We start from the raw sequence: 13,009 nt of genomic DNA on the forward strand, positions 1-13,009 counted from the left end.
ATAATTAGATTAGGTAGCAGGCAGTAATATTAAAGATAGATTTGACTTTAACACACAATTGAAGTCCAACAGCCTTTGGGAACATATTAGAATTATCTTAAAATAAGAATTCTGCCTTTCTCCAGGATTAGGGTGATGACGGGGAAAACTGTCCAATATTTTAACATGTTTATTTATTCCCAATATTTAGCAAGAGTATATTTATGACATAAGAAAAATAAATAAAATGTACAATAGACATCTACAACTGTTTATCCTGCAAGTGGTGACTGTATCCACCTCCACATCAGTCATTGCCACAAGCTCTGTCCTTACCACGTCAGTAGAGACTGCACACAAACGAGAATGGAACTTAAACAATGTTTCTTCTCCTCCTACCTTTATGTAATGGGTGTCTGACTTTGCCTGGACTGAACGGATTGTGATGTAAATTGCCAAATCTTTTTTTTATATATATTTAACCCCTTAAGGACCAAACTTCTGGAATAAAAGGGAATCATGACATGTCATGTGTCCTTAAGGGGTTAAAAGGAAATGGAACATCTCATGGAAACGGTTTTCTTATAGTAATAATTTTCCAATGTGATTTTTAGTGTTTTATTAAAAAAAAAAACAAAAAAAAAAAACACAATTTCTAAGGAATGACTGGTTCCCCTGCAATACGTTGTCCCCACACACACAGAAGAAGACTTACTCTCATACAATAGCTGTATGGTATAAAATGCACAATGTGAACATTAAACCTAACTTGTCTTCCTTTTCCTGACTCCTACATAAGCTTACAATTAGGTCCTACAGGGAGTGATAAAAATTCACTTTAAGATTAAAGCACTTTGACTGCTTAAATTACAATTTTAATTTATAAGATTTTTTTACATGATTAATGAATAATAAAACTTTTATTATTCACCATGGTGTGTTTTGCTGTGCTATTGAGATTTTTCCTGTTAGGGATACATTTAAATACTATACACTGTTACACACATAGTTTAAATAGTTAAATTATTAGTTAAACATTGTAAGGGGTGCATTATCATTGCAATCCTTGATCATAGTGTTTAGGTTGGTTGGAATTTAGGAAGTGTATACTTGACTACTTCCACTAGAGGGCAGGATGACCTAAGACATAGTAGGTCAGTATATTGGAAACGGAAAAAAAAATAATTAAATATGTATTTCCAAGATCCAGCGCACTCATTCATATACTAAACACCAACTTCAATGCTCACAAACTGGAATGGGCTTTGAAAAACACCCGACTTAAGCAAAAATATTGGGGTGTTAATTACAGTATATGATAATACATTGCATAAGCCTGCCACAATGCCAGTGTACCCCTCTAGCAGCCTAATGCCAACTCTTATGAGATAAATCCACTCTCGGCAGGGCATGGTTAAATAGGTCCCTGGAATGAGGGGTGATTCCAGTTCTCCTTTAATAGTGATCCTTAATAAAAACTATGTATGTTAGCTGCATTAAAATAACTTTTAGGACAAACATCTTGTGTATTATTTATAGAGATGTTCAAATACATTATCTGTCAGGAGTTACGTTTTGGAATGCAGATACCTGCAGTGATAGACCTCTGTATGAGACAGAAGAACCAGTTGTAGCAAGTATGAATAAATGAATTTTTGTCCTGGTGGATGAGATTTGTGGGGCTGATAAGTGTCCTTTATTTTCTTACTATTTGCTTTGCAGAGTAAAATGAAAGCAGCCTAGTGAATAGACAGAGTTTGGAGCAGGTCGCAAACATCACCCACCTGTATTACAGGGCTTGGGATTAAAATGCGTTCATGTGATTTCACTAGAAATTAAGTCATTCATTCTCAGGTCTCTTATCATACAAGATGCGGTTTACACATGGTGCCCAATTTAAAAATGCCCTTTACATGTTGGATTTGACCTTTTTAAAAATTAGTTTTGTCCATTTATTTTTTAGTTGAACTAAAGCAGAATTGTGTTGACCCCCGAATTCGAAGTTGGTTGATTGACAAATCCCTTTATTATTAGAGCAACATTCTCACTAATCGCTTTGTAGGCCAGTGCCTCAACACTACTTAAAGGAACCCTCCAGGCACTGAAGCAAAAACCATGCATCTGACAGAGCAACTAATTCACTTCAAATAAAAAAATAGAATGAATGGAAACTAGCCGAGCAAGTGAATGGAAGCCAGAGGCAGCTTACATTCACTTCTACAATTCACTTTATTTTTATTTATTTTGATAATGAAACCTGAATAAGATTTTATGTCGGATGCAAGCTTATACTTTTCCAATCATTGATATTAGGAAATCCTACGCTCATACTCTGTAATTCCACCAGACCAGGATTTGGTTCAAGAGATCTCTGCTGTATCACACAGTGCTCAGTATAGCTAAATAAGTTGGAATGTCTCAATCCAATGGCAACATCCAATGGAAACATCCAATGGAATTTCACATTTCCTATTTTTGACCTAGAGCATTACTGTTTACATAAATTCCGATTTGTTATGTGAGCCATTTATCCAACAGGAAAAAACTATCTATATTTGTGCACCATAATATCTAATTCTGCACCTCTCCTTTGCTATTTGCTCTACACCCATACACACACTACCCCCACTGCACCCCCATACACACAATGGACCCACTGTACCCCCATACACACTTCTCCTCCATACACACACTGCTCAAACTGCACCCCCATACACACAGTGCCCCCACTGTACTCCCATACACACACTGCGCCCCTCATACACACACTGCCCCCACTGTACTCCCATACACACACTGCGCCCCTCATACACACACTCCCCCACTAAACTCCCCCACACACACATACTGCACTTCTATACACATACTGCCCCCACTACACCCTCATACACACACTGGCCCCATACACACACTACATCACTCACACAAACACACACTGCCCTTCCTACACACACTGTCTCACACACACACACACACACCTACCTAGAGGCCCTATCCCCATACTACAGCCCCTATCCTGGCAGACCCCAGGTAAATTGTCAAACTGTTCTTAAACGGTTTGACTATTTACTCTGGGAGGGCACCACAACACTCCTGGCACCATAACCACTACAGAGAGCTGTAATGGTTATTGTGCCTGGATTGTTTCTTTAAATAATCTATGAGTGCCCCTCCCGAGATAAGGCTCTGGATCCGCCAGTGGAGGAGAGAGTCGATGCATCTCCTTACAAATGACAGGGTATATATTCTCAAAGGGTATTTTGACAGAGTGAGTGAGAACTGTAACGTGATAAATAAAATTATTAGTGAATAGAACCAAAAGTTTTATTTTTTTATTACATGTATAAACTTGCTGCATACTTTTGAAGTTTTTTAATTTTTTTATTTTATTAATGACTAATGAATTCATGATACATAACATGCACATGTATCTGTCACCATTTGAGCAATTGCTAACGCTTAATCTGAGCCAAGACAAACTTTCTATGTATTGGCATTCGATGCCATATTAGTTGCAGATATTCACACTAGTTTCACAGCTACGCATAAAGTTTTCCAATTCCATCTGTGTGTGTATATATATATATATATATATATATATATATATATATATATATATATATATATATATATATATATATAAAATATAGCTTTGTGTTCTTTTGCCGTCATTCCATTACAGAAATACATGCATCTATTGCTTTCTTTTGCCTGAAGCATATACATTAAGGTGAGAAATTGCAGATATTAGTTAACATTTTAGGTGTATTATCTGCTATCATTGGGTCCAGCCTCACATTTCATTGTGATATTTATGTTTCCCCTCTTTCCGTTATATTCCATTCTTTGCCTCAATACTTGTTGTAAAAAGATAACTTGTCACCTGAATTCATAGATTCCCAAAAACACATTCATCTTTTATTTTTACTTCAACAGTTGGTGTAGACATAGAAATGGTCTATAGCGTTGCCTTTGGGCACCAATGTAATCATTTGTGCTCTAGTAATTTAGTGGCTTTAAGCTTTCTGCTGTTGTGGAAAACACATGTAGGAAACCTTCCATAATCTTAGCCCCATAGGCTATTGATTTACTTTATTCAATTCTCTATCTGTGTTGTCTTTTTAATGCTGTGCACTGTTTCTTTCTGTTCTGATGGCTGCCCTTCGGATAGGCTGACCTCTGCTCTCCAAATGACATCCTTCAATTGAATATTCGCCACATTCAACAGACTGTTGATGCTCTTCTGGCTCTGGGAGAGAAAATCCCACAACCCGCCACTTTCTTACACTCCTGGGATCTGATAGGCGTTTGCCTTTTACATATACTACTTTTCGTATTAATGTATTTAAGTTTTCATTGGAATGCACTATCGGCTTAACCTATTTGCATGCACGCAATTGCATCTTTATTCCTGGAGTTATGAAGGTACTTAATTTAATCATCCCTTTTGGCTGCTATCTGACATTCAGAAATCAATTCCCATTGCTCCTTTCACCACTGGATTCTGTTGCTGTAAGGCTCCTAATATAAGCCAATTTTTTTTTTACTTTTTACTACATTGGTGGCATAGCATAGTATTTAAGTAACTGGATGCTAATTGCTATTGCTTTCTTATTCAACCATGTAGAAAACCTAAAACCTACTTGATGCAGGTGTTTCCCAACATGTAATAAAAGTTATTACACAAGTTATTTTCACTTGGTACACATGTGTTCCAAGAGATCTGATACGGGCTGGCTAGGGGTCAGAAGTTCCAGCATTCATCTATGGAACTTCATTTTAGGCTTCTAAATAGGTTTAAATATTATAGCATAAGATATTTTTTTTTCCACGGAATTATATCTTGAAAAAAATGTTTTCTACATATTTCAGAGGTGAAGGGGGCTGAATAAAAAAAAAAAAAACAAAAAAAAAAACTGGGCTGTAATGGATGCAAAACATAAGCTTTCATTTCTGCTTAAAAATAATAATTGAATTTAAGTATAGCATGTATTGCCTTCCTGTTATGACAATTGTATGAATAGCAACCTTGGAAGCATGCTGCCTGTGTATGTGTTCTCATTTACATAAACATTCCGATTCCGAGTACTGAATATTGATCATTTGTGTTGGGAGATCATATATATCCCCATGTAGTAGAGCTTTAAAGAGACTCTGTCATGCCTAATTTATGTCTTGTAATCTTCTAATAATTGTATCTGTGTAATGCTACCCTAATTGGTAGCATATGTATAACGTAGCAGATAATTTACACATTGAAGTTGTTACCCCATGTCTGATTCCATACTGGAAGTTCTAGGCGCACTGGACCTCGCCAGGAATTATGTGTATTTTGTCCCAGAATGCTTTGCTCTCTACTCTGATTGCAAAGGATGCTAGAGGATATGTATGTAGCTAACACAATACATAAACACTGTATAATTATTGCCAGATCAGTCCCTCTTTTTGGTCTCCTGTGTTGGCAAGAACATGTCTTGAGACCTGTGCCAGCTTATTAGGTTTCAGAGGAGATAAGACATTTATCAAGACAATCAAAATATTCTTAAAAAATTAGAATTCGCCTACAAAAGTCCTTTACACTGAAGGTGAGAAGAGAGAAAATGGGATTAACATTGCACTATCCCTTATTCACTGATATAATAATAAATTATAGTTAATATATCTGATGGTTTAGTGAGTATAGTAGAGAAGGGAGACCATTTTGCATTTGATGCTGTGAATGGAAATACCATGTAATTGTAATTTCATTGTTTAATTTGTTACATATGAACTACATAGTCAACACATTATTTGTGATATACATTCTGGTCCTGCCTTTCTCTAGTAAATATAGTTGGTAAAATTGTTGAGTTAAATAAAATGCAACATTTTGTACAACTTGTAAAAAAAAAAAAAAGTACTAGTCCCAATGAATATAGAAATATCCTTCTATATACTATCTACTTGACATGCCAAACCTCATTTCTTGCATAGACCACGAGTTGTGAATAGGAGACATACTCTTTTTGTGAGAAGCTGCACTTTAACTAGCCACATCCCTTCTCATGGCCAGAACTCCAACAACAATAATGAGGTTCCCACTTCCAAAACCAGCAATAAGTTTATTGTTAACACATGGATCTGCCTGAAGAAAAAAGTTCAGATCAGACCTTATCTAGTTTCCAAGGGTTCTAGCAACTCTAATTCATGATGCAGCACACTGAATGTTTTGTGCTTTATTTTTTTCACTCCTGTGAGTTTTTTTATTGTTGAAAATGTCAGCGACCATTAGGTGTTTTTAATGAGCCTCATACTACAGGGCCATTGAATGCTTCAATCTGCTTGGTTGACGAACGTTCTAATGTGTGCATTATTTTCAGGGAGACGCACGGCTAAAGTAATTCCAGACAGGTCTTGACCGCATTGCAGTTGCGTAATAAGAAATTAGTTCTATACACAAGAGCGTTTTAATGGCAAAAACTTGACATTCATCATCTGAACAATGTTTTGAGGTGTGGTAACTGTAGCATAAGTGGAATAATTGACTACAGGCTGTTGAATTGTTAGAAAAAAAGAATGCACACCTGAGGTGTAACGGCCACTCCGCTTCGCGTCGTGACCCCATTACCACCTCGGGTGTGCATTATTTTTCTAATAATTCAACGGCCTGTCGTCAATTATTCCTTACATAATTTGCCATGGTGAGCAGTGTTGATTAAGAGATCGGTCCGCATTTTGTGTTTGCCTGATGATAGCATTTATTTCTTACACATATCTACTGGTGTGTGCATGTCAAAACCCAAACCTTCATGGAAGAGTTATCAGCTTTGTAACTGTAAAAGCTACATGAAGTGCAACATATCCCAGAAAACTAGCTTTACACGAGTTGGTTTTATTGCACTGCACCATTAACTTAGGCTGTTTCCCAAATAATCTTGATCAGAGAGTGTTTGCTAAAGGATGGTAGTTGAGGGTCTGATCCGCATGGCTCTATCCAGTGCCCCTAGCAGCAGTGAATGTGGTGTAGTAGATGGGATAATGTGTTGGAGAACAACGTAACTTCTTGCTTGATATAATTGTGCTTCACAGTGTTGTTAATGTGACTGTTAAAGCATATGCCAGGCCGAACTGGCACAGCCAGATGTGGGGTTTTTACTTAAGTCTGCTGCATTCCTGGTCTTGCACTTCAATAGCATTTACTGGAATCAGGGAATGAGACACTGTTCCTCTTTAAAGAAAGAAATGGCACAGAATGAACTGTGATTCAGGACCAGTGCCCATTCTGGAATGTCACAATCACCACGTCTTTGCCTAATGTTGGCTGTAAAGTGGTCCAAAACAGAAAACAATTAATTGCCCCATGAAACACTAAAACCCCTTTATAGAACATGAATTGCTAATCCAATAATTTGAAATTTGCTTCGCATTGTTCAAAAACATATATGTGCAGATAGATTAATCCTTCATTTCCAGCACCTTAATATTTCTTCGCCTTTTAAAAAGAGTAAAAAAGTGGAACACACATTTCTTAAAAATGCTAAATAATCCTCCTTCTCATGACATCATTTTAGGTCAGTTATCCACACAGTTGAGGTTGTAGGTAAGGGCAGCTCTGGACAAATGCCGAAAGTGAAGCAATCAACAGGGACATTATGTTGGTTTTTATGGTGATTGCTCTAATTTAGGAACTTTGCTTCAGAGCTACTCTTTATACATTAACATGATTGTCTACTACAGTGGTCACCAAAGGAAGGTTCTCAGCACTACTACGATGAAGCAGTAGACCTTAAATCTAGTACTAACTTTTGAATGTGAATTTTCCTGTCTCTTTTCCAAAAAAACGATTGTCAGTTTGTATTGGGGAGTGTCCTGAGCCATTATTTGCCTGGAATTACAGAAGGAGAGCCCATGCATTTATACTGATATAAGATAATGGTGGTGAAGCTTAGCAACTGAATTAAATATTACAAAAAAATGTCTTTCCTTGTGAGACTTCTGTTCACCAGATGTCTGCACTTGGAAAGCAAATGTATTCCTTCCATAAATGCCTCAAACCACAAAGGAGGTATTCATAACAAAGCAGACTGACAGCAAGACGTTAATTGGAGAGTTTCCATGGCTATTTAAACAGAATATTCATCAATAAAAAAAACAGTTAAAATGTTCTTAGCTTAGTTATCAATGCAACAGTATATTCAAAGTATATTTAATGGCTGTTAGAATTGTTTATGTAATTAAAACTTGAGTTTTTAAATTTGCAATTGATGCAGTGATTTATATACAAATATTACAATCTTCTTTGTAGGCATTAATATATTGTACAAATCTGAATTTCTTTTAATCCTAGGCCTGAAAGCTTAAAAAGTAGGATCCCCCAATCTTCTGCAATATTCTCATGATCATTAGCCAGCATTACAACAGGTGGGGGTCTACTCTTCCCTCCTAGTTTGCTGAACCTGGCTGTAATGTTTGCTGTTCATGGTGTTGCCTTTAACTCCATGTGGAATAATTCAAATGGAATCAGGTTTTCCCCATTATTTAACAGGTTATGTAGTCCAGTTGACTTGCTATTTGACCTGCTAAGATTGTAGGTTCCTAAAAGAACCCACCAAAGTCCTCTAGCAAGTTGGACTAGAGTTTAAACAGGTGACCACTCAAGGATATTATCAACTACATTATCTGCAAAACATTATCTGCAAAAACAGAATATTCAAGGATATAATCTTTCAATGTAGGGTAATAGCTGCTTGATCCGGGGATGAATCTGACTGCCATTCTGGGGTCGGGAGGGAATTTTTTTTCCTAGCTTGTTGCAAAATTGGAAGTGCTTCAAACTGGGGTTTTTTTTTTTTTTTTTTGCCTTCTTTTGGATCAACAGCAAAAAACATATGTGAGGAAGGCTGAACTTGATGGACGCAAGTCTCTTTTCAGCTATGTAACTATGTAACTAAGACATATCTCCTCCAGGCCAACCATGACCAAATATTAAGACCCAAGAATGACCAACATCCCTGTTATGGGATGTTATATTTTGTCTCTTAGGTTGGTAGTTTAGTATACTAGTGCAATATACATGGATATATTCAAACTGGGATTCTCTAACAATATTTTCAGCCCAATTTCTGCTTTATTTGAGGATGTAACAAAATTTGGTTTTAATAGGAAGCATATGCAGTTTTATTCATGATGGCTACAACAAACTTGTTGATTGTCACACTACGTCTTAAAGTTGTATTTCATTGATGTAAGATATTAGATACAATTATTAACTTTTAACCCCTTAATGACCAAACTTCTGGAATAAAAGGGAATCTTGACATGTCACACATGTCATGTGTCCTTAAGGGGTTAAAGGAAAAAACTGTACTTAGCATAAGCATAAGCATATACTTATTAACCTCCTCTCCAAACACATAATCGGTTGGATGAAGCAGAGTCCATATATGCATTACTGACTTCCCAATGCATCTCAATTAGAAGTGTTTGCGAGGCAGGTTTCCTGAGCAACTGATGCCCCTTAAGTTTAGCTCTACTTAAAGCAGGAAGTAACAGGACCAGTGTCTGATTGACAGCAAAGGGATGTAACATGGTTACTTTAGAAAAGTGCCATTTTGTATCGAAATCTGCACTTTTTGTAAAATGGAAAAGAGGACACACTCTTCACACATAAAAACCTTAGGGGTCTGGTGTGTCCCTTTAAATATATCCCAATATTGAGCATTTTTAAAATGTAATTTCTCTTCAAAATAGTAATATTGTTAAACTAGTTGCCATAAAATTCATTATCCAAGATGCTGTAACTGCAAATAGTACAGCTCAGTCCTACCTTAATCTAAAATATAGAAATACCAATTGTGGAATACACAATAGGAAATATTTAGGCAAGAGCATGTTAAAAATAAAAAATAAAAAAATGAAACGTATATGTTCAAAAATTTGAAAGCATGAATAAGTTGTGTGGACAGTGTTCCTAAAATGTTGTGCTAAACTCTGTGTAAACCTGGGTAGATAATTATGTTGGCTTGGATATCTGTCCCTTGGTGAAGAGGTAGTTTTCTGTTTTAATGTGGGTAGAGGATGAGGTGTAACAAGTGGTAGTTCCCACCATAGAGTGGATGGAGTCAGTCAGTGAAGGAAGATCCTTAAAGGGAAACTCCAGTGCCAGGAAAACGATCAGTTTTCCTGGCACTGGAGGGTCCCTCTCCCTCCCACCCCCCAATCCCCGGTTACTGAAGGGGTGAAAACCCCTTCAGTGACTTACCTGAGGCAGCGGCGATGTCCCTCGCCGCTGTCTCCTCCTCCACGCCGCTCCTCCCTGTTCTTCCGGTGGGCGAGACTGATCCCGCCCACCGGCCGAGGAGACCTAATGCGCATGCGCGGCAATGCCGCGCATGCGCATTACGTCTCCCCATAGGAAAGCATTGAAAATGAATTTCAATGCTTTCCTATGGGGAAGTGAGCAACGCTGGAAGTCCTCACACAGCGTGAGGACGTCCAGCGACGCTCTAGCACAGATAACCTGTGCTATGAGTCAGTAAGTGACCTCTAGTGGCTGTCTAATAGACAGCCACTAGAGGTGGAGTTAACCCTGCAATGTAATTATTGCAGTTTATAAAAAACTGCAATAATTACACTTGCAGGGTTAGGAGTAGTGGGATTTTGCACCCAGACCACTCCAATGGGCAGAAGTGGTCTGGGTGCCTGGAGTGTCCCTTTAAACACAATCCCAAAGAAAGACTGTTCTGCAGAGATTACTTTGTGTGGGATGAAACACATCCTTTTATATTTGCAATAGAATCTTCTAAATGAAACACTGATTTAATATAAATATAATGGAAAGCTTGTAGTGTCTTGGCAATAATATGTTTTTATGTAATTATTCATTATTATTTATTTATTTATTTTTTATAGGAGAAACTGTGTTTACCCCATCACATCCTAGAAGAAAAGGGCTTGGTAAAAGTGAGCATCACCGTGCAAGCACTAGTAGACGTTACCACTACCAAGCAGGCCTTATTTATATGAAACTACTGCATCCTGTTTAATTTGACTGTAGCACCATGCTTCACAGGCCGTCTCAATGGAATAAGGAGGGAAATGATTGAAGGAGGAGATGCTTGTAAGAACCGTGATCTAAAGCAGAATATGATATTCCACAGGGAAAGATCGAAACACGTTTTTGCACAAAATAGTAAATGTTTATATACAATGTCAGCTATTACTTCAAAAGATTATAATCTAAAAGAAATTCTGAATCAATGAAGCCTTAACAAATAGTTTATTTGTACATCTCCCCTGTTAGTTTTTCTCCACAGAGGGAATGTTAAAGGGACTGAAGAAAGTCAAAACACGGTTCTTGGAACCTCACTACACACAATGTTCACATCTGCCGTGGTTATTTCTCTCTAAACAAGAAAACAACCGTCATTTTAAAACCCTCTCCTTGTACTCTGCCAGTATGCTTAGGTAATCAATCCTGGACACTATCTTGGCGTTTCACTCATGGCATACTTCAAGAATGGAGAGATGTTTTCACTTAATCAGAGCAATTGTGATGGGAATGACGAGCTTTTAAATGTAATATTTTTTGCTTACTACTCCAGAACTCATAATCCTTAGTCTCAACATGTGAAAGGTAACTGGAAACTAAACTAAACACGAACTGGCTCTCCTGCCTGGGTTAAACATATTTAGTAAGCATACCCTGGACCTGTATTTGGTAGTGCATGGTGCCTTGTGCATGAAGAGGGGCAAGGAAGCATTTGTTTCTAAATACTAAATAGTATATCATTACACTTAAAGGGACACTATAGTCACCATAACTGCTACATCTTAATGTAGCTGTTCTGGTGTCTATAGCCTTCCCGGCAGGCTTTTAAATGTAAAAAAGGGCAGTTTTGCATTGCTGCCAGTAACATCTCTAGGCGTAGTCACTCAAACGGCCATTAGAGGTGCTTCCTGGATCAGTGCTGTGCAGTTTGCAGCACCTACGTTCAGCGTCTTCACGCTCTGCATGGAGACGCTGAACATGCCCCATAGAGAGACATACTCAACTACCTCCCAATGCTTTCATATGGGAAAGCATTAGATTGGCTGAGATCATCAAGATTGATGACCTCAGCCATGGAGTCAGGGCCAGCTGCTGCAAGACTGGTGCGGTGTGGGAGAAAACCAATAGATATTAAAACCTTTTAAAAGCGATCTGAGGGGGCTGGGGAGCTAAATAGTTTAACACTATAGAGATAGGAATATGTTTGTATTCCTGACACGATCGTGTTCTTTTAAGGTCACTGTGACTATTTGTCATACCCTCAGTTAATTGACGCCTAGGGGCATCAATTAAGTTTCTTTTTTGGGGGAAGAAAGGGAAGATATTTTACAAGGCCCTTTACTGAGTATTAAAGGATAACTGGAGTTCCCCACTATGTTTTTTGTGGGAACCAATATTGCATATTTTGTGTCAATCTGGGATTCTTCTTTGTAACTGTCACTCTGTTGCAGCAGCTAGCGGCACTAGGAAATGCAATGGGAACTGGCACAATGTAAATAAAAGAGGATCCTGCCAATTCAACATTTAATAACAGGGCACTTTGAAGCAGTGATGAGAAATGAGAAAATAAACAAGTTCAACGTTTATGATTATTATGTCATACCTATTGACATTTAACTATTTGTAAGTATCTTGATCTCGAGTGAAGCGCAAGGGGGGAGGGGAGGAGAGACCAGAAACAAACCTCTTAGTTTAGGACTTTTCTGTTTATTATGTTGGATACAAAATAATCTGAAATGTTTTTATTATAAAGTCCATCTACAACAGGGGTGTCCAGAATTGTCCAATTACTGGTAGGGATTTTTGGGATATATAGTCCTGCAACAACCGAAGTGAAAAGAATTTCCACCCCTTATCCAAAGCAAATTACAAAGTGCCTTCATACTCTAGTTGAAAAGATTTAATACTCTAAATAAAATACCTTTTGCGATGGTTTGCAAGCAGTAAATGTACTGGAGAGAACATTTAAGCTACACATAACCTTTTAAATAGCTAATCTTT

General features: G+C 37.6%; 1 protein-coding gene across 2 annotated transcripts in view; it reads left to right on the plus strand.

The window, feature by feature from the left end:
- The window catches only part of LRCH1 (leucine rich repeats and calponin homology domain containing 1), a 203,127-nt gene extending 190,560 nt beyond the window's left edge, over positions 1–12,567 (plus strand). For both annotated transcript variants that reach the window (XM_063426004.1, XM_063426005.1), the window contains one exon: positions 10,870–12,567. In XM_063426004.1, the coding sequence (XP_063282074.1) occupies positions 10,870–10,983 (114 nt within the window). In that variant the 3' untranslated portion in view covers positions 10,984–12,567. The remainder of the gene's footprint in view (positions 1–10,869) is intronic.
- Positions 12,568–13,009: the final 442 nt, after the last annotated feature.

The sequence above is a fragment of the Pelobates fuscus genome, chromosome 1, assembly GCF_036172605.1.
Source record: "Pelobates fuscus isolate aPelFus1 chromosome 1, aPelFus1.pri, whole genome shotgun sequence".
Classification (NCBI taxonomy): Eukaryota; Metazoa; Chordata; class Amphibia; order Anura; family Pelobatidae; genus Pelobates; species Pelobates fuscus.